At 42.3% G+C, this 27124-nt stretch overlaps 1 protein-coding gene across 2 annotated transcripts in view; it reads left to right on the forward strand.

The window, feature by feature from the left end:
* ngef (neuronal guanine nucleotide exchange factor) overlaps window positions 1-27124 on the forward strand; it is a 96364-nt gene that overhangs the window by 17162 nt on the left and 52078 nt on the right. For both annotated transcript variants that reach the window (XM_047593555.1, XM_047593556.1), the window contains exons 5-9: window positions 15440-15690; window positions 17390-17550; window positions 17673-17825; window positions 21389-21518; window positions 21826-21900. In XM_047593555.1, coding sequence (XP_047449511.1) covers window positions 15440-15690; window positions 17390-17550; window positions 17673-17825; window positions 21389-21518; window positions 21826-21900 — 770 coding nt within the window. The remainder of the gene's footprint in view (window positions 1-15439; window positions 15691-17389; window positions 17551-17672; window positions 17826-21388; window positions 21519-21825; window positions 21901-27124) is intronic.

The raw sequence follows: 27124 nt of genomic DNA on the forward strand, positions 1-27124 counted from the left end.
AGGTCACTGGTGCATTTCTTAAACCAAATGGCATCACCTGATAAGGAAACAACCCAGTGGGTGTAACAAACGCAGCAATCTCCCATGCCCTCTCCAACAATGGAACTTGCCAGTAACCTTTCAGCAGATTGAACTTGAGACTCCTAATTTTTCAGCTGATTATACAGCATGGCGTTATCAGTGCCCAACACATCATCACCCCCTTGCTCTGCCACAACAGGGGACACAGACACCGACAAACAGGCAGGATGGACCTCTAATACCTGCTCCTGAGCAGCTTACTGGCCAGTACGGGCATGATAGGACTTCAACAAGATTGCATAGCAGAGCTGAGTGGAGGACCTACAGTTGGGTTTAGCAATCACATAATTCTGGTCTGAAACCTACTTCAACACAGAATATGGACCAGCCACCTCCTGGGATCGATATAGCCTGTAACAAATCCATTTACATAATCCAAAGGGTCTGAGGTTCTCCCTCCTTCAAATTGTCCCACAGAAGTGTCACTGGACCCCGCACCTTATGCCCAAACATCAGGGGCCTCAAGTACAAAGACTTGTGTGGATTTCATACTAAAAATGGGCGCATGCTCAAAACCAGAAAATGCTGCTCAACCACAAATAGTGATGTATAAAGAATATCTTGTGCATACACAAGAATGCAAGCACTTTTCCCTTGTGTCCCAGTCAATGTGGAATTTAGAGTACCCCACACCCCCATTTCTTCATCTTGTTTAATGGCAGTTGGCAAACAACTGTTAGGTGCATTACCACCACCACCTGGACTGCAATGTGAAGCAGGACAGTTTACAAAGGACATTAAATTCTATTGATAATCCCCATGCTTTGCAAAAACCTAAAAATAGCCATATAAACCGCAGCCCCATTTAAATACGCAAATCATTTTAAATCTCTGCTCTGCGTAATCAGAAAATTAAAACAAAAGGATGAGTAGGGTGGGGAAAAAAGAACGTCACAGAAAGCAAATCCGTATTTAAATCAGCCCCACATACACAGATTTACACATTAATGGTCGTTTTAATTATTTCCTCCCAGGTCTGAACAGGTTAAGATTTTAGCGACATCCTCACTTTGCTCCCAAACATCTGTCCAAACTTTGATTCATAGCACATCCTTCATTATTCTTAAGTGACAAGAAATCATGGAGATGCTGAATCACACTGGATTAGTTTTATGTCAGGACCAAAATTATTTATGGTGCAATTATGAATTTACAAATTACGGATGTGGCCGATTCACACGGGATTAAGATCACAGATGTCCACACACTTATCTGACAAAGAAGTGGTCCAATATCAAGGTGGATATGAAGCACAGGAAGGCTGCCCACTTCCAGTGTGTTCCAAGTGTTGCCATTACAGTATTATGACAGTTTCCCAGCATCACCTCTAAGTGTTGCCAAAGGATCAACAGCTGTAGATATTGTACGTGCGTACGCAGCCGACGAAGATTTCAATGTTTTCACTGTTTATACGTTTGAACTCTGCGGTGAGGAAGAACTTACACCACATGTTTTGGTGTACGCACTCTTTGAACGCAAGGTCATGCACACTCTTGATATATCTGAATTTTCCTGTGAAAAAGAACCACACTCATAATTTTTGAGCGCACACATCCTTTGTACATGAGGCCCCAGGTTACTGGGGCTGAACCCTGTGCTCTCCTCGACAACCTCCCTAGCAGCCAGTAACAGCCAAGGCAAGCCCTCCTCCCAGTGGAGTTGTGACGTTCACGAACGAACCGAATCTTTTGACCAGCTCATTAACATGAACAGTGGGAACCGAGTCGCATTTGGTTGGGAGCTATCTTTTTTTTTCCTCCCTGAGTTCACACCTATGGTTCCCACTAGGGATGTCACGATTACTCGATTTTACAAATTAATCGCGGTATTATGCGCTACAATAAATTGATCGTAACGTTTCCTGAATACCGTCAGAACATATTATGCTGGGACCATAGTTAAGGGCAACTCAAACAGAACAAAAACAAAGTTATGCAACACCCACGTGTTTCCATGCCTGCATATGTTGCTTTGTTTTGGTCCCAGCAAGTTGAAAGTGAGAGGCATGCATGTGGGGAAAATGGCAGTAGAGTTATTCCCCCCTACCAAACGTGTTAAATCAGCCATCTGGGAATATTTTGGATTCAGTAAAAACGAGCAGGGTGTCGGTTTTGAGGACGGCTTGCCAGCATGTAAATCATATTATAAAAATCTATCTAATAACACATCTAATATGTTTGACCACCTGCGGGACAATTATCCGACTTTGTATGCCAAAATAAAGGTAAATACACAGTAACATTAAAATATGTCAGTGTTTTTGTAACGTTGCATTGAATTAGTAGGAAATTAAATGTTAATGTGTCATTTGCAATGAATTGTGTACGAGTACGATGCGGGGTCGCCTTTCAGTGCAGTGTGAGGTTGATCGTTTTTTGTTTTTTTGTCAGCGGACAGTGTCAGTGTCTGTGCAGTTACGTGTAGAAGAAAACACCATGTAATCAAGGTCCTCAGTCAGTCAGTGAGCATTTAGCATTACCTCCTTTTGCTTTCTCCCTGTCAGGCCGAGACTCGAAGCAGGACTCAGATGCAGAGATATTGAATAACAAAAAGGCTTTTATTGAATTCACCGGAGAACTCAGACAGAGTGACAAACAAATGGCTATAAAAACCTAGACACCAACTCTGCATACTGAGAAACAAAAAACTCTCCAGGAGGAGGAAGAAACTAATCAAAATTGAGAAACACAAAACGCTCCGAATGGAGGAAAACCAAAGGACTATGAATCTAAACTATGGAAAAAATTAAAAAAAACTGTTTCTTGGAGGAAACCCGGAGGTGAAGATTCTTGGCAGAAAGCCACACCCTTTGACCCGGCTGGTAGGCAGGTGCGGGTCGCCTCTTGCGGTCCGCCGCTTTCTTGGTCCGGTCCCCTTGACAGATAAGCACCTGCCGTGCAGCAGCCCAGATGCGTCGGCAGCGGCGGATCATGGCGTGGGCGGATGGGACTGTGACTTCAAGCTCCTGGGCAGCGAACACAGGAGGTTCATAACCATAAACACACTTGAAGGGTGAAAAACCTGTGGCAGACGTGGGCAGGGAGTTGTGGGCGTACTCGACCCAGACCAGGTGTTTGCTCCATGTCGAGGAGTTCTGGGACACTAGACAACTGAGGCCGGTTTCCAACTGCTGGTTAAAGCGTTTGGTCTGGCTGTTAGCCTCCGGGTGGTAGCCCGAGGTCAGACTGGCCTTAGCTCCAATGAGCCGGCAAAATCCCCTCCAGAACCGTGACAGGAACTGGGGCCCCCGGTCCGAGACGATGTCCTTGGGAAACCCGTGAATCTTGAAAACATGGTCAATCATAATTTTAGCTGTTTCCTTGGCTGAAGGCAGTTTAGGCAGGGCAATAAATCTGACCATTTTAGAGAATCTATCCACCACAGTGAGGACTGTGGTGTTACCTTGAGAGACCGGGAGCCCTGTGACGAAATCCATCAATATGTTGGCCCATGGTCTGGAGGGGATGGGCAGTGGTTGCAGAAGTCCCATACGTGACCCGGAGGACATCTTGTTCCTTGCACAGACCGAACAAGCCTCGACGTACTCCCGGACCTCCGATTCAATGGATGGCCACCAGAACCTCTGAGAGATGGCGAACACCGTCCGCCGAACTCCCGGATGACAGGAAAGCAGCAAGGAATGGGCCCAATGAATCACCTGTGGGCGCAAATTGACAGGGACAAACAATCGATTCTCGGGGCACCCACTAGGTGGCGGAGCCTCACCATTAGCTTGCTTAACCTCATTTTCTATCTACTTAATCACCGCTCCAACCACACAGGTCAGTGGGAGGATAGGCTCTGGTTCTTTGGCTACAGGCTCAGGGTCGTATAGATGTGACAGGGCGTCAGGCTTGATGTTTCGGGACCCCAGCCTGTAAGAAAGAGAAAAAGAAAAGCAGTTAAAGAACAGCACCCACCTGGCCTGGCGAGAATTGAGTCTCTTGGCCCTGCGTATATATTCCAGGTTCTTGTGGTCAGTCCAAACGATGAATGGGTGTTCAGCTCCCTCCAACCAGTGTCTCCACTCCAACAGCTCCCGGTTGCCGACATCATAATTCGGCTCCGCTCTGGACAGTCGCCGTGACAGGAAGGCGCAGGGATGCATCTTCCCATCCTGCTCTGACCGCTGTGAGAGGACGGCCCCTATACCCTCGTTGGATGCATCCACCTCTACAACGAATTGCCGCTGTGTGTCCGGCATGATGAGGATGGGCGCCATGGTGAAGCAGGACTTCAGCTTCTGGAAGGCAGCTCCTGCCTCTGGTGACCAGGAGAATTGCACCTTTGAAGAGGTGAGTGCGTGCAGAGGAGCCGCTATTGCGCTGAAGCCTCTGATGAACCGCCTGTAAAAGTTAGCAAAACCAAGGAATTGCTGAACTTTTTTGCGGTTATCAGGAGTGGGCCATTTGACCACAGCGCTAACTTTAGCCGGATCCATCTGCACCCTTCCAGGGGCTACGATGAAGCCCAGGAAGGAGATGGTATCGGCGTGAAACTCGCTCTTTTCAGCTTTGACATAAAGTAAATGGTCTTGCTCTTATATAGCGCTTTTCTACCTCTAGCAACTGGGGATTCAGTGGCGTGCTCAAGGACACTTTGGCATATGGCACACTCGGGGGTTCGAACCGCTAACCCTTCGGTTCATGGACAATCCGCTCTACCTACTGAGCCATAGCCGCCTCAAAGTCTGTGGTTTAATAGTCTCTCTAATACAGCTTCTACATGTTTTCTATGAGTGTCCAGGTCAGGTGAGTAGATGAGAATGTCGTCAAGGTAAACATACACAAAATGGTCAAGGAAGTCCCTTAGCACATCATTAATCATGGCCTGGAACACAGCAGGAGCAAAAAACCAGCTCCAGCAGGTGACGAAGATGGACGAATGAGTCCCGCCTTCAGAGATGACTCTGTGTAGTCTTTCATGGCCTGCCGCTTGGGCCCTGACACAGAGTACAGCCGCCCCTTGGGAATGGTGGATCCGGGGATGAGGTCGATGGCGCAGTCATATGGTCGATGAGGTGGAAGTGACGTGGCCTTGATTTTATTAAAAACCTCCTTGAGGTGGTGGTAACAGGTGGGTACCGAAGTCAAATCGGGGTACTGGGAGTCTGTAACAGGGTGAGCAGAAACAGAATTTATGACAGTGGTAGCCTTCTCCTGAGTCTTGTCCCACAGACACTCTCTCTCACAAAGCTCCCCCCATCCCAAGATCTTGCCCGTAGGCCAGTCAATATGGGGGTTGTGGCTAGTGAGCCATGGATATCCCAGTACCAGGGTGCGTGCCGGTGAGTTAAACAGATAAAAGTTCATTAATTCGCTGTGGTTATCTATGGTAATGGTTATGGGTTCTGTGACGTGGGCTATAGTAAACAGTGCGTTCCCATTTAAGGCCCTTGCCAGGATGGGTTGTTTTCAATCCCAGTTTCTTGGCTAATCCCCAGTCCATTAAACTCTCATCAGCACCTGCGTGAAAGAGAACCTGAGGTTGAGAACTGGGTCACCCCCCGAGCTGCCTTGACTGGGCAGGTGACCACAAGATGTCCAGATTCTTCGCAGTAGAAGCAACGCCCCTCCTTGAGACGACGTTGTCGTTCTGCCTGGGTGAGCTGGGTCCGGCCCAACTGCATGGGTTCAGCCTCTCCTGCTGTGGGTAAGGGAGAAGGACGTTCGGGAGTCGGGCCTCGGGCTTCCTGCCCACCCAGAACCAGCGGTTGCCGGTACCTCTCCGACGATGGTCGGCCCTTCTGATGCTGATGGAGTTCTTGGATCCGGTTATCTGTCCGGATGACTAGGGCGATGAGGGAATCCAGGTCCGCAGGCAGGTCCAAGGGCACCAGTAGCTCCCGTATGGGAACAGACAGTCCTTTCAAGAAAGCATCATAGAGGGCTGTGGAGTTCCATCTGCTCTCCGTTCCGCTCTCAGGGTGCGGAAGCGGATGGCGTAGTCGCATGCCGAGTTGTTTCCCTGCATAAACCCGCTCAATTCTCTAGCTTTCTCTCTGTCCGTTGACGACGGATCAAAAGTCTTCTGAAGAGCGGCTTGAAACTCTGGAAGCGAGTGGCAAAGTGGAGAGTCACGCCCCCATTCCGCTGTGGCCCATGCTCTCGCTCTTCCGGTCAGGTGAGACACCATGAAGGCAATCTTCGACCGATCTGTGGTAAATGCAAGGGGGGAATGTTCAAAATGAATGGCACAGTCTATGAGAAAAGCTTTACAAAATCCTGGTTCCCCGGAAAAGCGCTCCGGGGGTGCCAGCCTGATCCCTGTTCCGGCAATGGGTACCGTCTGAACAGGAGCAACTGCCGTGACTGGAGGCTCCGGCACAATTGGCGGGTTGTGGGTCTGTTGTAGGTGTCCAAGCAGATCCTGCACTTGGGATGAAAGTTGACCCAACTGCGTGACCATCGCCACCTGACACTCCTCCTGGCGGGAGAGTCGGGTCTTGTGAGCGTGGAGCGCGGCCGTTATCTGGTCAGTCTCTGCTGAGTCCATACTGGCCAGAGTGTACGGTCAGGCCGAGACTCGAAGTAGGACTCAGATGCAGAGATATTGAATAACAAAAAGGCTTTTATTGAATTCACCGGAGAACTCAGACAGAGTGACAAACAAATGGCTATAAAAACCTAGACACCAACTCTGAATACTGAGAAACAAAAAACTCTCCAGGAGGAGGAAGAAACTCTAATCAAAAGAAACAAATTGAGAAACACAAAATGCTCCGAATGGAGGAAAACCAAAGGACTATGAATCTAAACTATGGAAAGAATTAACAAACAAAAAATCACTCTTCGAGAGGTATAAACGGCTTACTTGGGCAACTACTATGGCTGTGGACATGGAACAAGGCTCTGGTGCAGGACAAGGACGATGACACTCTGGCACAAGACAAGGGGAACACAGACTACTTAAACACATGGAGGGAAATAGGGGACAGGTGGAAACACTTAGGACAATCAGACTGAGACACATGAGGAAGGGCAAGCGACCTGAAACGAGAGGAGAATTCCTTTTCAAAATAAAACAGGAAATGACAGGACAAAACAAACCCAAGACAAGACACCCTCACCACGGTGTGACACTCCCATCTGTGCATAAACGTTGGACTTGTACTTCCAGCTTGATCCAGTGCTTGTACACTTGTGCATCTCGTCCGTTACATGTTTTACTAATTTGTTTATGTCATTGTCATCTAAACATAAATAAATTAACCAAATTAATAAGTTTTATATGTGACCACATAAAATTAGACAAATAAGCAATTAAGAATAAAGTGAAACATCTGGTATACATGAAAATTGATGGCTTAAATAATTTAAACAATTCTCCTGGGGGATCAATGATTGGTTCTATATAAATAGATACTTAAATATACAAATACAAATATTGGGTCATATAATTCAATTCAATTCAATTTATTTATGAGCACATTTCATGCACAAGGCAGACTCAATGTGCTTTACAAGAGGTATACATAGTTACAATACAAACATTTTCACCACATACACACACAAACTCACACAACCACACATGCACACACACACACACATACACACACATAGCTCAGCAGAATGCTGTTGAAAAAAGATAGGTTTTTAATCTGTTTTTAAAGATGGCTACTGATGTGGCATGATTAACTGTGTCAGGCAAGGTGTTCCATTTTTGTGGGGCATATACACTAAAAACTGCCTCCCCTTCTTTGGATCTGGTGCAAGGCATGAGTAAATTGCCACTGCCTGTTGACCGAAGTGTTCTTGCTGGGGTGTGATGAGCATATCTGTGATGTACTGAGGTGCAAGACCATGTAGTGCTTTATAAACCAGGAGCAGTATTTTGAAATTGATTCTTGTTCTAACAGGTAACCAGTGCAAAGATTTAAGAATATATGATATTGTTTGGTACCAGTCAGAATACGTGCAGCTGCATTTTGAATTAGTTGTAACCTCTGAATACTTGAATTCGGGAGTCCAGTGAATGAACCATGACAGTAATCTAATCTACTTGTTATAAATGCGTGGATTAATTTTTCCGAGTCTGATTTTGATTTCTTGTAATGTGATTGATATGACTTCTGAAATTTAGATTGCTGTCGATAATTATGCCCAGATTCCTTGCTTCAGTTTTGCTATGAGGAGAGAGAGTTGAGATGTTCTGCGATTTTCAGTCTCTGAGCCTGTGCACCAAAGATGATTATTTTTGTTTTGTCTTTGTTTAGTTGTAAAAAGTTTTCTGACATCCATTGATTAATATCTTTGATACACTGAGTAAGGGATATTATGGGTGATAGGTCATCTGGGTGTAGTGAAATGTAAAGTTGCGAATCATCTGCATAATTATGGTAACTAAGATTATGTTTGCGTATGACATGAGAGAGTGGAAGCATGTAGAGATTGAATAGCAGTGGTCCAAGAATTGACCCTTGAGGTACCCCACATGTAATGTTCATTTTGTTTGAATTGAATTCACCAATGGAGACATAAAACTGCCGATCATAAAGGTAGGTTCTGAACCAATTTAGAACTGGGCCAGACAAGCCAACACCTTTCGAGCCTTTCCAATAAAATTTTGTGGTCAACGGTGTCAAACACAGAGCTAAAATCAAGTAGAACAAGAATCAAGATTTTTTTGGATTCTGTGTTTATACGTAGGTTATTTAAAATTTTAATAAGTGCCGTTTTTGTGCTTTGGTGGGGACGAAAACCAGACTGATAAGTGTCTAAAAGGCTATTTGATGCCAGATAATTCTTGAGCTGAATGTAAACTGTTTTTTTGAAGTATTTTGCTAAGGAATGGTAAGTTGGAGATGGGCCTATAATTTGCAATGACACTTTGATCCAGATTGTTCTTCTTCAGAAGTGGTTTGATGACAGCTGTTTTTAGTGACGTGGGAAATATACCTGACTGAAGAGACCAGTTAATGATATGTAGAACCTCTGGTGCTAGGGAGTTAAAGACAGTTTTGAAAAATGGAGTTGGGAGAGGATCCAGGCAGTAGGTCGAGGACCTGAGCTGACCAACAATATTGTCAAGTTCTGTCAGATCTACACAGTTAAAGTGAGACATAACACAGGTGGAGTTCCTGGAGAAAGGAATGGTGACTCCAGTGCTAGATTTAAGGGCACTAATGTTTTGTCTAATAGAAATGATTTTGTTATTAAAGAAAGAAGCAAATTGATCACATTTTTCTGAGGACATCATTTCAGAGGGAATGGTGGATGGTGGGTTAACAAGTCTATCAACAGTGGAGAAAAGCACTTTACTATTATTTATATTTTCATTAATAATTTTAGAAAAGAATGACTGTCTAGCCTGTTTGATTGCTTTGTTGTAGTCATTCAGTTTATTCTTATAAATGTCATTGTGAACCTGAAGTCTTCTTTTTCTCCACTGTCGCTTTGCCTGACGACACTTTCTCTTTAAGCATCTGATGTCCACTCCATTTCTCCAGGGAGCCTTTTGTTTTTTTACATATTTAGTTTTGAGTGGTGCAATTTTGTCAAAGACACTTTGTACTTTTGAGTTGAAGTTGTCCACAAGGTCCCCAGTTGAAGATATTGTGGATAGCGACATCTCTTATACATTCTTCTGAAAGCTTTTGATAGTATTGTCATTAATTATGCGTCTTTTGAGTAATCGAGAGCTGTTACGTTGTACAGGGAAAGCAGAAACATCAAGATAAATGCAACAGTGGTCAGAAAAAGCTACATCCACAACAAGAGGCATTGTAATGTTAAGTCCTTTTGAGATGACAAGGTCAAGAGTATGTCCTTTATTATGGGTGGGTCCACGGACATGTTGAGAGAGGTCAAATGCCTCCAGCAGACTATTAAAGCTTATGGCATCTGGATCAGTTTAAATGTCAATGTGAATGTTCAAGTCACCAGATATAATAAGACAGTCATAATCACGCTCCCTTTAACACCTAAACCAGACAGTGCCACAGTCACTCAAGCCACAGCTACAGCAGCAGCCTCTGTTACCACTGGGCCCACATCTTTGCCTGCCCAAGCACCTGGTAAAACAATTCCTGCTGCTACCACAAAATCTAAAGAAACATCTCTCAGTCAGTACTTCACAGTTCCTGTCACCCCATAGAGACGGGAAGATAGACGAAGGGCTGGCAAAGATGATAGCCACTGACTTCCAGCCATTTAAAATTGTGGAAGACAAAGGTTTTAAAAACTTCTGCTATGCTCTCAACCCCTCCTACATTCCTCCATGTCGGAGGGTACTGACCCAATTTGTATTAGTAGTACTAGTGGGCTGTATGCACATTTTGTTTCATTTATATAATTTTATCACGTTTTGTTAAGTTTTTCTGTATTGTTAAAAATTTTCTTTTTTATACTCAAAGCTTTTGCATGGAACTTCATTGTAGCCTGCTTTGTTTTTGGTTGCCTATTAATAAGTGTTTAGGTGTTGCATGAATAACGTAAGTCAAAGTAGTTTTACATGCATACACACACTTTATACAAAGGGTAAATTATGATCTCACTGTCAGCTCAGAGGGATATGGCAGTGAAATATTTACAATGAATCCATATCAGACTTTAAAATCTTGTCCACACATGTCAAATGAAGCTATAATCAATATTTCAGAATAATTCAAACTCAAATATTGGTAGGAAATCTGAGTTTGAAATTATTCTGATCCAAATCTTAGCCCACATACGGTCGTATGTCTTCCTGATGGCCCGGTGACCGGACTCATCATGGGAAACCTGCAACACTAGACTGCGAAACTTAGACGGCACCACAACTTGACAGACAGCGTCACTGACAAAATCTTCCCACTGCAGCACCCACTTTCCTAGTAACACATTATTCTCCACATTCTGCATAACTGGATTGTGCCCAACACTGGGCCTAGTCTGCTTAGACCTGGAAAAAACAGTCACGCTTCCAGTGCCCCAATTTATGACAATGAGTACAGCTTTTGTCTGCTTCACAATAACCATGCTCCATCAGCTGAGGAACTGTCCCTGTCCCTGCTGCAGCCGCGAGCAACAGGACCACTCCCAACGTGCACCAGAACAAAACTGTCAGCCAAAGAAGGGCCTCAGCTGCCGTTTCAACCTTCCACTCACTGATAAAAGTCGGTTAACAGAGTTTTTGGAATCAACCCCTGCTGCACTACGCTGACAATCAAAATTACCCTGACTGACACACACACTGCCATGTGAACAAATCATTCAGACTAATTTTAGTCATTACTAAAGTAACACCAATGAATTTACTTAGGCAAACACCCACTTTTGTTACAACTGGCTCGTAGGCCGCAACAAATAGGGAGATACACACGGTTGGGTCAGTGTTTCAATTCATTTTATTAAAGCAAATATCAAAGATATGGAGTGTGAGTGTCAGTATCAGTGGTGTGTGTAAATGTGTGACTGTGATGGGTCTTGTATGTGGCGCATGCTGTCTGTGCAAAACAGAAGAGACTATGCACTGACAAGATGCACTTCACTAATCAGCACCTGAAAAGGAAGACACAACACATGCACTATACAGCAAACAGAACAGAGTGTGCCCCAAAGGCCCCCCAAGACAGTAACAGCCTCCTCGGAAGGTGGTTTGTGTAGGGGGCAGGTGATAATGATTTTTTTTCACATTCATTTTTGATTATAATACCAACACTACATCATTACAACAATTCATTGTTACATATGACAGTGATAAACAACAGTTTTTAATTCAGTTCGGTTTTATTTATATAGTGTCAATAACAATACAAATTGTCTCAAGACGCTTTACAAAAACTGGCCTGGAATCGCCAGAACAAGTCTGAAGGCGATGGTGGTGACTGTATAAGCGCGTTGAGTACCAACAGGTGGAAAAGCACTTCATAAAAGCAACACCAATTACCACTTTGTGAAATATTGTTGTGTTTTTTAAAATGCCATTGTATTTTGCCCTTCAGGGCCACCGTAGCTGTGAGTAAGAGAATGCAGATGGAGCCTGGTGGGTGGTGGGCTACCTGTTTTACTATGGACGGCACTCTGCACTGACATGAACACGATCGAACATGCAAACACACACCTACAGCCAGAATGCCAGAATAATGAAACCGGGGCTAGCAGGGCTAACGTGGTGGTGTCTGTATGGTGGAGAGTGGAGCCAACCATGGGGTTGAGTTAGCACGCTGAGGCCGTGTTAAACATGCTGTTACTTGACTGACAGACTCAGTGTGTCTGTTAGTGTGTGTGTTGTCGTTTATATTTTAGTTTCGTTTTCTGTTTGCCGTGTGTACTACTGTGGTAGTAGGCAGTAGGCTAATTGATTAGCCTGCTGTCTGCTAACTGGTACGGCGTTGCTACGTCTTTGTGTCAGAATCTCATTTAACATATTGTAGTATTTAGTGCTCTAATGCTCTTGGTTTGAGGTTTTATTGGTTAACTGTAGTCCAGTTCTGATAGATATAATACAACTGGCCTTGAGTTTGATGTATGTGCCATAGTATTACAGGGTTTGACCCAACTTTGCTGTCAGAGAGGAAGTATTCATGTGGCTTATAATAATAAAATACTTTGGTTCGCTTCCATATGCATAATGAATATTATCTATTGGTTCATTGGTTGTGTTTAGTGGACAAAACATTTTTCCCCATTGCCCTCCCTCCTGGATTCAATTTTGGCCCTCCACTGGGAACAATTTGGGTACCACTGCTCTAGGCAGATAGCTCCACGTTGCCATTGTATGTGGAGGGCAAGTTCTTTTGAGTAATGTGACCCTTATCAAACAAAAAATATTAAACCACCCCAAAGTCAGGGTAAGCTGTCCAAAATCCTAAATGGTCTTTTTACTTTGTTATAGTCAGCTATTATGGTGTCTTTTATTTTAAATTTCTGTGAAAACAAAAACTTCATGCTTGATGTTCTTAATTACTGAGTAGAACTTGTGATAATATGTGTGATATATAGAACTGCAAATAGCGTTCAGTTAGCTACACTAGGAATCTTTGCTCTACAATGAACTGGCAAGTGTAGCCCATCCCTCACCCGATGACGGTTAACATAGGCTCCCCACGGTCGGTTACAGACATGAAAGGTGCAAAAGGCTAGAATCCCCGGCTTTCTTTTCTTTGAGTCTAGAGCACACCGGGATGATCTGGGTCCAAATTCAGTTAGTGAAGCGAGAGAAAGGAGACCTGCATGTTGTATTTCTAGACCTAGCTAATGCTTTTGGATCAGTATCTCACAGTCACAGTGGGATGCATTCATTTCTTTGGAATCCCACGTAGTGTCAAAGGTCTAGTGAAAGCCTATTTTTCAGATACACAGTTCTGTTTTACCACAACCAAGTACTACAGCATGGCAGCAGCTGACTCAGGTTTTGCTGTTTAAGCAGCACAGCCTTGTATGCTCGCCACGCACTTCTGTTAGAGCCCAGAGGCAGGCAGAGCTCCCTGCAGCCATCATGAGCTATCTTGAAAGGCTACAGCAGGGTCCATTGGAGCAAAGAACATCCCCCCAAAACTACCGTAACAGGCAAATCTCTGGCTATTCAACTACAAAGAGCCAGAGAGGCTATCTGAGTAGGAGATCTACTGTACAATCAAAGCCGATATAGTAAGCACAGCCAGGTGAGTAAAGATATTGAAGTCTCGCCAAAAGTAATACTGTAGATAGATTATGTGGCATGCAAAGCTTTTTATGCATCAAGCATAGCTAGAACCATCTTCACATTGCTATGAGAGTGAGAATTGGAGTTGTCAAGGCTGTTGTTGTTGCTGCACGTAATAAAAATTGGAGAGAAGAAAGCTGCTCTGTGAAATTTGCAGGAGGCTGAGATGGGCTGCGAGCCAAGAGCAGAGGGCACATGTTCTCCTAGCGGCTCCTGGAGGCAAGCAGTGGTATTGCCTCTCAAGCAGCAGGGCATGCAGAATATCATTTCAGAAGGAGTCAAGTGGAGGTTGAGCCCCGAACTGAGCTCCAGACATGGGTTCGCCCTCCTCTGTAGCGAAGAACGGCTCCACTGGCCAGCAGTGGAACAGCTTCCCAAGCAGCAGGGCATGGATGAGAAGGGACAGAAAGTAGAATAATTGAATTCCTCATTCAATATCACACTGTCAGTTAAAGTTAAACTTTTAAACGGTCAAGAATCCTGGATATGTGGTTCCCAACTACCTACCATGGAGGGTCAACAGATTGTTTTTTGGAGATTCAGGCCGGAGGAGCAGCAGCTGTGGATTTATACGGAGACGAGTGGCAGCGCTTGTCAAACTGCGGCAAGAGGGATTACACACAGCTCTCCCATCCATACACCTGGGAATTGTCCGCTCTCTGGCTAACAAAAAAAAATGAATTGCTGCTTCTCTCAATCAAGAACTCGGATTTTCACTGCTTCTTGAAGTGCTAAATACAGACAACAGGTGGCATGCCCCACAAGGGAAAGGCGCACTTTGGACCACTGCTACACCATCATGAAAGATGCATATTGCTATGTTCCCTGTGCTGCTCTGGGACTCTGACCACTGCCTGGTCCACCTCATCCCAACCTACAAGCAAAAGTGTGCCAAGTCTGTAGTGAGGACTGTGAAGAGATGGACAGATGAGTCAAATGCAGTTGCAGGCCTGCTTTAACTGCACTGATTGAAGCGTCTTTAAAGCTGCAACCTCAGACCTGGATGAACTGACTGACACTGTAATATCTTACACATCAGCTTTTGTGAGGACATGTGTGTGCAGACTAAAACCTTCTGCATTTTCAACAACAACAAAAGATTTGGTTCACTGCAAGACTGAGACGGCTATGCCAGGACAAGGAAGAGGCCTACAGGACTGGAGATAAGACCTGTACAAGCAGACCAGGAACAAGCTGACAAAGGAGATCAAAGCAGCAAAAAGGAATGCCCCATGTGTTAAGGCTGCAGTCCTCGCTGCAGGCGAATCCCGCACCGAGCAGCCTTTCCCGCATATCATTGTCCCCCTCTCTGCCTCCCCATGTCCTGTCTCTCTCCACTGTGCTTTCAATTAAAGGCCAAAAAAATATTTATACCAAAAAAAAAAAAAAAAAGTGTCAAACCATTCTGCAAACGACTCTGCAACAGTTTGGAAAGGCCTTCACCAACTACAGGAGACTGTCCTGTAGTCCTGTATGTTTTTAAGATTAAACTGTAGGTTGTTCCATGCAGTCAAAACAGATAACCTACTTCTGTCTCAGTTCCCATTTCACGTACTTGTTTCTGGAATATATGCTTTTTTGTAACATATTGGACATAAAAATATAACTGGTAATCAATGAAAAATCCTATTATTAAGGTCATGGCTACATACACAATGTTTGGCACAGTGGTAAACATGGTCTTTTCCTACACATGTATCTAATTAGCTCTCATTGTCTTTTGATCCTCCAGCCTTTCTGTACCAGGAATACCGGGACACCACCAAGCAGCAGGAGATTGAACGGCGACGGCAGCATGAAAACCTTATTCCTGAAGTTAAGGCAAGGAGTATGGTGGCAGGGTCTGGTGTAATGTCCCCACCAGTCTTACAATTGCAACTGAGAAACAGTGCCCACTCACTGAGTTTGTGGCAGAACTTGGATGCTGTGCAGACTAGTGGCCTGTTGACCCAGTTATCGCAAAAAGAAATGTACATACAAGAGGTGAGCAATTTTGTGACGCTGAATGGTAATGTGCGTGTGTTTATTTCTGATGTGTTTTTTTTTTTTTTTTTTTTTTTTTTACTTATGGGGCAAAGGTTACAGTTAAATTATGGTTAGGATTAAGAACAGGCAATTAGTTGAGATTATGGTTTAAAGCTTCACATTTTTTTTTCCCATCATTGCCATGATATAGGAACATTGTGTTTAACAGTAGGTTAAATTGAATTAGTGTGCACTGCTCTCTAATGACTAATGACTGATCAAAAACTAGATCAAGACAACAACCGGCTGTCCTCGGAGACTGCCAACCAAAGATTTATAGAAACACCAGAGAAGCGGAATCCAGGAGGATAAACAGGGTGTTCTCCACTGAGCCATCCAAAGAGTATCATTTGTGACAGTGCCATAAGAGCAGATCCATCAAACTTGAGACTGAACAATACTAGAAAAAACACATCATTAGTATAATTGCCTATGTCTGAAGAAGAAACAAGAAGAAACACACATTTTCATCAAGCACATTGATATTTTTATTGACATTGTAACAGTAAGTCAAAAATGACTTTGGCAATGGCAATTATGCCATTAGCATGATATAACTACCCAAGCCACCCAAACACTAGGCGGCTCTGTGTCTTTTTTGACAGTTGGGTTAATTTTTGTTTGTACTTCCTGCTTCATTTCCACTTCCTGCTTCACTTTCAACAATAGTGACTGACTTTGGCCACATCATACAAATGTCTGTTTCTCCAAACCGCCTCAGTTAAACTTATCAATACTTTATTGATACAAAACAATCAACTGAAAAACTGCAGAGATGAGGAAGCAGCTGGGAATACTAAAGCGGAAACATGCTACTGGACTAGTATGTGGACCAATCATAGCTCTGGGTGGTGGAAAGAATGCTTTGATGATCTACTGCATCCTACCACCACACCCTAAAATTATTTATTCCATGCATGCAGTTTAGTTTAGCACTATCAGACAGTCGTTAAAAACATCATCCGTTAGACGACTCTAATACTCAACTCTCAATTGTCAGTTATCAGTTGACCAATGCTTCCCAGCAGCGATCTGGCGCATATACAAATATGCAAAATAAGTATTTGAATAAGGAAAATAATAAATAATGAGTAAGTAGGATAGAAAAATAATAATAATTATAATGAAGTGACAAGCACAACCTACTCTTTAAAATTGGCACTGATAACTGACTAATAACTTGCTGGGGAGAGGGTTGTCTGGAGTTCTTTACTTAGCCTGTTGCCACCACAACCTGGCTTTGGATAAGTGGATGGAAATTAATGATAAATTAATAAATTTGTATTACGATTGGTTGAATTCTCAAAAAGATTCCACCTTTACATGCCATTCTGAATATGAAGACATACAGTTTCCATAAGTCTTGAATGTAAAACATGGTTATATGAAATATATTACTGGTATATGGAAAATATGATGATAAATATGATGATAACTTGGCTTAATTATTTCCTTGCATAATATGAAACATAGCCATGATGTAAATTATGTAATGTGGTAGATTTTTAAAGAGAATATCAGTTAAATCAAAATGAGCCTGATATGTATTATGACAAGTTGTGCAGCAGAATACCAATGTCATCAATGCAATTCAACCTCTCAATATCTTAATCTCTTTATATGTTAAAGTAGCCTTATGTTTTGCTTTTCTCTCTAGGCCATGTTTGAGCTTGTTACCTCAGAAGCCTCCTACTACAAGAGTTTGGAAATTTTAGAAACCCACTTTCTACGTAACCATGTTTTAATCAACACTCTCAGTCAATCTGACATGCACTTTCTGTTCTCCAACATTGAGGAAGTCATGAAAGCCAGTGAAAGGTAGGATAGGTTCTTGGTCAATGAAAATCATTTTACAATTGAAGTGTATATCTCAACTCTTGACTTTTCAGTGCTGCAAATTTTACTTCACATTCCTGGATAACAGTCTCTTAATATTCTAGGTTCCTGATGGATCTTGAGCACCGAATTGAGAAGTCTATCCTGATTTCTGATGTGTGTGACATTGTGTATTACCATGCAGTAGAGCACTTCAGTGTGTTCATAAAATATGTCATTAACCAGGGGTACCAGGAGAAAAACTACAGACGCATTTTGTGAGTACCAAATTTCAAAAATACATCTGTTATAATTCAGATATGCCAACTTCATACATTACAAGTATATCTGAAATATTGTCATCAAAGGATATGGTCAATTACCAAAATACTGTATACAGGGAGTTTTGATACTGGATAGTATTTTTGTCCAGAACAGCTATGTGTGATGCATGAGTAGTAATGATTAATTGCTGTGTCACTGGTATTGGCACCCTTTGCTGTAAATCAGTTTGGAAACACATTGTGACTCACCTGTGGCTAATCACAAATGAGAATCACCTGTGATAAATTGTCTGTGCCCATGTGACATGAATTAGCCAATGAATGATGGTTCACAATGGTGAAGACAAAGGAGCTGTCTGAGAACATCAGAAGTGCGATAATTAGTAAACACAAGACCTCCAAAGGGTATAAGGCCATCTCCAAAGACTTTGGCATCCCTGTTTCAACAGTGCGTAATGTTATAAAGAAGTTGCCAAGCATGGAACTGTCAAGAACCTTCCTGGATGTGGGGGGAAGAGAAAAGTGATGAGAGAAGTCTTCGAAGGTTGGTGCGAATGGTGGAAAAAACACCATGTCAAACATCCACAGACCTGAAGGCCAATCTGGAACAGTCTGGGGTCATGGTTTCAACAAGAACCATATGCTGCACACTAAACCAAACAGGGCTTCATGGGCGAAGGCCAAGGAAGAAACCATTTCTGAAGAAAAGACATAAAAAGGAACGACTAATCTTTGCCAAAGAGTACCTGGACAAACCACAATCCTTCTGGGAAAATGTTCTGTGGTCAGATGAAACAAAAATAGAGCATTTTGGCAAATCACAACAGTTTGTTTACAGACGGTGCAATGAAGCCTAGAAGGAAAAGAACACCCTACCAACAGTTAAGCATGGTGGAGGATCCATAATGCTGTGGGGCTGCTTTGCTGCATCTGGTACTGGAGGCCTTAACGGTATCACAGGACTCATGAAATCAGAGAATTATCAAGAGATTTTCGAGCAAAATGTCCTACCCAGTGTAAGAAAACTTGGTTTGAGTTGAAGATCATGGGTCCTCCAGCAACACAAAGACCCAAAGCACACATCCAAAAGCACATAGGAATGGTTGAAGAGGAAAAAATGGACTAATGGACTCTTTTAAAAATGGCCAGCAATGAGCCCTGATCTCAATCTGATTGAAAATTTTTGGTATGAACTGAAATCTGCCATTGGGGAAAAGAAACCTGCAAATGTTCAAGAGTTTGAACAATTTGCAAAGAAAGAGTGGAAGAAAATACCAGCTAAGAAGTGCAAGAAGCTTATAGATGGCTACAAGAAACGTTTGGTTTCACACCCTTTGGCAGTGATGACAGCCTCCAAATATAAAAGAGGGGTGCCATTATTGCTGCACATGCTGTTTTTTTCTGTTTCTTGTTTGAAATAACAATATGTGAGTTGAAAAAACATTTTTCTTCGTCAAATTACTTTGGACCTCCAAGTAAAAGATCCTGATGATATAAATTTGATACATTTGCATTTATTTCTGAAGATATTGTAGAGGTTATGCAAAAAATTAAAGGGTGCTAATAATGGTGAACAGGACAACTAAAACAGTACTTTACACGTTTGCTTTCAAAAAATTACCTGCTCAAAATTTTTGGTCTCTTGCAAAATGAACAGGTGGTCGTGTCAGTGGAAAATGCATATATTATGAGCCGTTATTGCATGATGAGTTGCTACACCTCATGTTAGCCCCGTGATTAGCTCCTTACTGTATACTAACCACCACCTTAGCAACGTTAATCTTGTTTTATTCTGGCCTTATTCTGGATTATGGTGTGGGATTGTTTTTCAGGAGCTGGGCTTGACTCCTTAGCTCCAGTGAAAGAAATTCTGAATGCTTCAGTAGAGATTTTAGACAATTCCATGCTCCAAACTTTGTGGGAACAGTTTGGGGCTGGCCCCTTCTTGCTCCAACATGACTGTGCACCAGTGCACAAAGCAAGGTCCATAAGGACATTGGTGAGCAAGTTTGTTGTGGAAGAACTTGACTGGCCTGCACAGAGTCTTGACCTTAACCTGACAGCACACTTTGGGATGAATTAGAGCGAAGACTGTGAGCCAGACCTTCTCGTCCAATATCTGTGTCTGACCTATGAAATGCGCTTCTGGAAAAATGGTTAAAAAACTCCCATAAACAGACTCCTGAACCTTGTGGACAGCTTTCCCAGAAGAATTGAAGCTATTACAGCTGCAAAGGGTGGGCCGACGTCATATTGAACCCTATGGATTAAGAATGGGATGTCACTTGGATTGAGATTAAGCTAAACGCTATTTAACTAATCTCAAGAGTAAATATGGAAAGTAACTGTGATCATCTGGAAGGTTTATTACACTGGTTTATTTATGAAGTTTTACCATTTGCCAATTAAAAAATATCTTGGTTACCTTAACAATGAAATTAAGTAAAATGAAATGTCCCTAAAAATCTCCTTTTTCCTTCTTTAAATGTTGCTCTAATTGAGTGTGGCAAATGATGTGTGTTTGGGTTATTCCTTATCTGGCAGTTTCCTACAAATCTGTCAAATCCTTCATTTTAAAACCCTAACCATTAACATTATTAAGCGTACTGGCACATAATACATAATATAAATCCTAGAATACAATTAAGTGTTTTTTAATGATAATGATTTTTTTTATAGTAATTCTTAGTTTTACACATTTGCATGCAACACATAAATAAGCAATGCATGTTCTGTCACTGCCATTAACTCTCAACATACAAAGAACTAATTGAAAGAATATTAATATCCTGCTGAAAAAAGTGAAGCAATGATACTAAATGCACCTTTCCCTGTGTCTGAGTTACTTTAAACATGGATGTTAGAATGGGTCCCACATACAGTTGAACAAAGTCAGAATACTGACTTTTAAATTGGAAATTGTTGGCAACAAAGAAAATTAGACAAGAGCAAAAACTGTTTTGGTGATGATGCTGTACAAACATACAAGGCATTTTACAGAACCACAGAATTCTGAAACCACCAAAGCAAGTACTGAAGTGACAGTGGCTAGACAAAACTTCCTATTATTCTTGAGTAGAATTCCTCTCAGGACCTATCTGCTTGAGGCCATCTGGGTAGAGACTGAAAGGAGGAGAGGAGAGGAGAAGAGAGCAGCAGACAGCACAAGACAAAGGGGAAGGAAGACACACAGCTAACGACTTGATAAACAGTATTAGCACAATCCATGACTAGTAGGCGAGAAGAAATTAGATTAAATACAAAAGGAGGATAGGTGCTTGGTGTAAATTAGAGGAAAGTAGGGGACAGGTGCTCAGTGGGGATTCCCCCCATGGCCTAGATCTACAGCAGCATTACAAAGGATGACCCAGGGTCACCCAAGTCAGTCCCAACTATAAGCTCTATAAGAAAAAAAAAGTTTAGTTAGGTAGATGGTGTTTTTTTTCGTCACTTTCTTTGTTTCTCATCCCTGCATGGAGAACAAATACTAAGTGTATGTTCAATGGAGCAGCAGGCTCTTGTGTAATCTATTGTGTTGTCTATAACTGTCTGTCCAGAGAAGAAAACCAGGCATTTCGGGAAGCCATGGCGGCACTGGAGAACCATCCACGTGTCAGAGGACTGACCTTTACTTCTTTCCTCATCCTTCCTTTCCAGAGGATCACAAGGCTCAAGTTACTCGTACAAGTGAGTGTATTAATGATTGTTAAAACTAGATACTGGTAGTATATCTGTAATATACACTGGATATAAAAATCTACATATCCCTGTTAAATGGCTGGTTTTGTGATGTAAAAAATAAGACCAAAATCTATCATTTAGATGTTTTTCTACCTTTTATGTGACCTATAACCTGTGCAACTTGATTGAAAAAATAAAAATAAAAATGAAATAATGTAGGGGGAGGGTACTAAGTGTAGTTATTGAGCATGTATGAGTTTTATTGTACTATATAGCTTTCTTTTGTCAAAGTTTATATTGTTTCTCTGACCAGAATATTTTGAAAAAAGTCGAGGAAAACTCAGAGAGGGAAGCGAATGCCATAAATGCACATCAGCAACTGGAGCAGGTGAGCACCACTCATAAAATATTTCTGGTCTAGTATGTACTGCTTCCGTTATAAAAGTCATCCATTTACTGACTTAAAAGAGAACGCAGATTTGTACAAAGATCTATATTTTCCATATCTTCATGATAGTGATACATACTGTAGCATCATGAATAAGGATTCAAATAAGGATTCATCATAATAATTGGTATTTGCCACTTCATAATATTCTATTATTATTTCAGGCATATATATATATATATATGCCTGAAATAATAATCATGGTTCCACTTGACAACTCAAGACAACTCAAATTACTACAATCAATTCAAGCCACAGTGCTCAGAAGGAAAAGTACAATGAAAGGATTTTTTTCTCCTTGACTAAACTCGATGATAACTTCAATTGCATTGTAAGAAACCGGAAATTAAACAGAATGACAAGCTTTTATAAAGGGGTCCAAAACTGTGTTGTGATGTAAACTAGGGATGGTCCGATCCAGGCCAAAATGACTGGATTGAGTATTTATTTATTTTTTATTAGAACCCGTGCGATCCGATCCATAAACCCAAACTATCTCATATATCCTTAACTTCACTTTGTGCTACATGCCGTAACACTGTTGTCAAGCTGTCCCATGGTTGCCATGCACATATGTTTTTCTATTATGGAAAAAATAATAATCACGATTAATAAACACATTTAGTCATTGATTAAAAAAAGTATTTATTGAACCACCAAAAGTCAACCTCCGTTATCTTTCGCTGTCGCCAGGAGCTGGTGGGATATGGAGTGGCACTGTAAAGAGTATCCTCAATTGAGGACTGTGTTGCAGTGGCGGTGGCCGAAGTTGAAGCGCTTTTTTGGGGTCTTTTGTTCCTTCAATACGTTGTCATAGACCACTTTATGGCAGAACTTTAAATGGTTAAATAAATCTCCTTCAGCTCCATGTCCGACAATTTGAATCCAAAATGTCTCCACATGACCGAAGTTGTCCTACCTTTCTTTTCAACTAAAGGCTCAGGCTGGCTTTCTGCCACGTTGTCAATCGCTCATTCCACAATTGATCCACAGTCATACGCTTGCTGCAGCTGCACGCGACAGAGGTGCGTTCGCGGTGCTTTTACAGCTCAGGAAACCTGCAAACACGCGGGGCGGCACATTAATCACTTTTCTTCGATTACAGTGTTTTTATAATCGTGAAAAGCCAAAATCGAAATCGCGATCAAAATTCGATTAATCGTCCAGCCCTAACTTAACACAATGGAAGAGAAAGTCAAACAGCTGAGTGCAACTTTCGCAAAACAAGTTTTCCTAAGTGTTTGTTCTGTTTTTGTTTTGGTGAAGCAAATCAGGTGTATAGAATAGAGTTTTTTTGTTTTGATTGTGTGTCTTATGAAGCCATGTGTAACCTCTACCTACATTACTCTAGTGGAGATGCTTATTATTTCATGTTAATTCATAAAATTATTGCGGCTTTGCGATGTCATTGAGGTGTCATGTGAGTTTTCTGTTTACACACTGAAATTATTTATTGTAATTTAAATATTTGCACCAAGTTGCACTTTTATTTTATTTCAAACGGTAGAATGGTGCAGCTGGTGCAGTGTTTACAAATGCTGTTAAAAGTTATCTGAGCTTTAAGTTTTAATAAAGTCACAGCATAACTTCAGCTGTGGTCACATATTTTCCTTCTGTCTTTTGGGAACCAGAATAGCTGTTGTACTGTGATGTTTTTAGATGTAAGTATCAATCAAATTACATCCACGTATTATTAACGACTTTTAGAACGACAAAAACAAACGGATTGGTATCAGATCGGTACCAGCCAATCCTCAAGGCTGCAGTATCGGTATCATATCGGATTCAAAAAAGTGGTATTGAGCTATCCCTAGCCTGCTGCACATATCTACTAGTGCCTCACCCCACTCCCCCAGTCCTCTAACCAGCACTTCCCTGCTGTGAACCTCTGCTGACCCCCACATTCCCCTTAGTCTCATCATTATACTTCTGACCTGCTTGCTGACTGTCCCCTTGTTGTCTGTTGGGCTGGCGCTCGTCTCTGGGAGTTGATATACTCGGTTGCAAGTTAAGCTAAGCCGGTGGTAGGCTCTCGTTCCTTGACCCATGTGCAGATGTCGAGTGGAAATACCCTCAGCAGCTACTCCAACATGATGGCTTCTCTGATGTCTTTCATGCCTCACTGATCTGGCTTGATCCAACGTCGATACAGGCCTCTCAAGTGTTGGTAGGTTTTAGTGGGTGCCATTTTCTGGGGGGTACAGCTGGATCTCTAAAATGCTCGTGGCAAGTCTCAGAGGAAATGTCAAATTTGGCCAGCAGGGCTTGTTTAAGGTCTAGGTAAGGGTCAGGCTGCTCTTCATCCATGGGAGAATGGGGCTCCAATGCCTTTTCTCGTTAATAAAGGCACAAGTCGGTCTGTGGCTAGGCCCAAGTTTTGGCAATTCACTTTCACAGGGGTGAAAACATTTCCTTCCACCCCTGCAGAAATGACGGCGGTAAAAATGATGATAAAGCAACACTTTTATCACAATATGAGCCAACATTATGAGCTTTTATTACATTATGAGTGGAACCACTAAGGCCCATAATGTAATAAGTTATTACATTAATACATTATGCGCAAAGTCGTTATTACATCATGTGCTCATTATTTTATTACATTATGAGTTGATTATTACATTGCGAATTTATATTACATTTAAGTTATTACATTATGAGTTGCTACAAGCTCTGAATATCCTATTGTTAGTCTCACATGTTTTTACACATATGTGCAAAAACTATTTAATAGGCAAAAACAGCAATAAAGTAAAATCAAAATAAACAAGTCAAATCAAGTATCAATCAAGTAAAAACAACAAATTCAACTGTACAAAACATAATTAAATAAAATAAACAATTAAATAAAAAGGAAACACTTAAAATGACATAAATTAACAGTTACATGAAACGAGGTAACAAAAATGGTTTAAAAACCAAATATAAAGTTGAGTAATTAGGTTTATGTAAATGTGTTTATGTATGTAAATATGAGCAAGTAAAAAGTCAGTAAAAATAAATAAATAAAAATAGACTTACTTAACCGTAATCCACACAGCTGGCTTTTTTAATGTTATGTTATTTTAATGTTCTTCCTCAACACCCAGTAAAACCTGTGCTTCCTGGCATTTCTGGAGGCAAAGTAATTCATGACATTCATGACAATTTTGTTGTTAATATTAATCACTGCCACTCCACTCAGTCTTTCTTGTGCCATGGAAGATCTCATGTAGTCCTTTATTAATTTGATCTTAGAATTTGAGCAGATGCAACAGTCACAGGAAGAATTCAGGGTATGTGTAGAGCTACCCATCAGTGTGCACAGTCCCGCACTGTCCCTTGTCCCTACAGAACAAGGGACAGTGCAGTTGGAGAGGATGGAGATGGACCTAAGATGAAAAACATACACACATACACACATATTAATGAGGTACTTTGACTAAATCAATTTCCCTTTGTGTGTAATTCTTAAATGTAGAAATAAATGTATACTGTGTAGTGACAGTCACGCATTGCAATGCATTACCCACAGTTGAGACTGAGGATGGACTGGTGCCTTCAAAGTACTTTAACAGTGCCCCTGGGCAAGTTTCACGTAACTTGTAAATTGATATAAAAAATATTTGTTTATTTTACTTACATAAATGACCATGATCTGCAGCAAACAATTTGTGCAAACAACATATCTCAAACTTGGGTGTAACACACAGGTCATGTTTGCTAGCATAACATATTGCTAGCAAACTTGCTCGCACAAGGTGAGAAGCAGAAATATATGGAGCCAACCCATACAATCAATTCAATCACAAGTAAATCTTGGTATCACACAAATACAAAAACGTCAGCATGAACATTAAGCTATTTAACCAGCCAGTTAAAAGATTTCTACAATACTATGGCTGTAATCAAATAGAAATCATCACTCATACATGCAAAAATAAAATTAATTAATCAATTAAATAAAATTCTTTGTTAATTGCTCTTGGGGGCCCCCTAGTGTAAAGCAGACACTTGTGCATATACCTTGGGCATAAGCAAACTATCAAAGTGATTATACTTTTTTTTTTGTTTTGGTCTGCATTTGTCTACATAGTTAAACACCACAGGGTGTCAACATTATATGAGATTGATGCAGTTATAATCTAGTGTGCTACACCTCAGTGAATAGAGGGGGAGAACAAAGGACAGCAATGGACAGTGGAAAAGAGGAAAAAGGCACGTGGTGCTGGTAGGAACTGGTGGTGTGTAGGGTTCTGTGCTACCCAAATCACCTCACTCAGGTTTCACTGGGTTTGGGGGGTGCTGGGGACGCTGCTAGATAACTACCTGCCGCCGTGGGGCCACAGACCTCCAGCCCAAGACGCCCCTACTAGTGGAGGACCAGGCTGTGGGTGCTCAGTCCCTGATGCAGAAACATAACCCTACACTGTGACCCTGGATGTGGTGTCGTGCATTAAGAAAGAGGGAAAGCAGGAGGGCCGGGTGGGTTGGAGGACTGCAGTACACTACTGTCCTGCAGCCTACCTTGACACTGACCAATTCTAGATAGTCCCCCAAGGTGTGGTGCGTTAAAAACTTACGTTGGGGGAGTCCTCTCGGCTGGAGAGGTGTCCATGGCTGCCCTGCGGGCGGGGGGTGGGGTCTTTGGGGGGGGTATTGGCGGCGGTGGGTGGACGGGCTGCGGTGGCTGGGGGGTGTGGGGGGTATGGGGGGCTGCTCTGGCCTGCACCGACTTGTGCTCGCTTGGTCGGTCTGGGGGTGTTGGTCATCGCTCGCCATCTGCGCTGGGGTGTGGCTTGCCCCGTGGCTACGGTGGTTCTCTGGTCCTGTCACCCATGCGCCCCACACTGGGGTGGAGGCTCTCGGGCGCTGGGGCTTCTGACCTGACTCTGGGCCCTGGTAATGGTCTCACTCATATTTAGGGAATGCCCACATGCATGTGTGTTGTCACCTGCCAGCCCGTGCTGGATCACATCAAAAAGAATTGATGAGTCCCGGCTATTAAGGGCTGGATTATTGTTTTCACTCTATCACTACGTGCCCTATGGCAGACTTCTCTCCTTCCATTGGGACACCCTTACCCCCCCCTGGACTCTCTCATCTCTCCAGAGATGACTGTACCCAGTCATACTTGAGTGAGGTGACTTGGGAAGCACAGAACCCTGCACTCCACTAGTGCCTA

The sequence above is a fragment of the Mugil cephalus genome, chromosome 9 (genome assembly GCF_022458985.1).
Source record: "Mugil cephalus isolate CIBA_MC_2020 chromosome 9, CIBA_Mcephalus_1.1, whole genome shotgun sequence".
Classification (NCBI taxonomy): domain Eukaryota; kingdom Metazoa; phylum Chordata; class Actinopteri; order Mugiliformes; family Mugilidae; genus Mugil; species Mugil cephalus.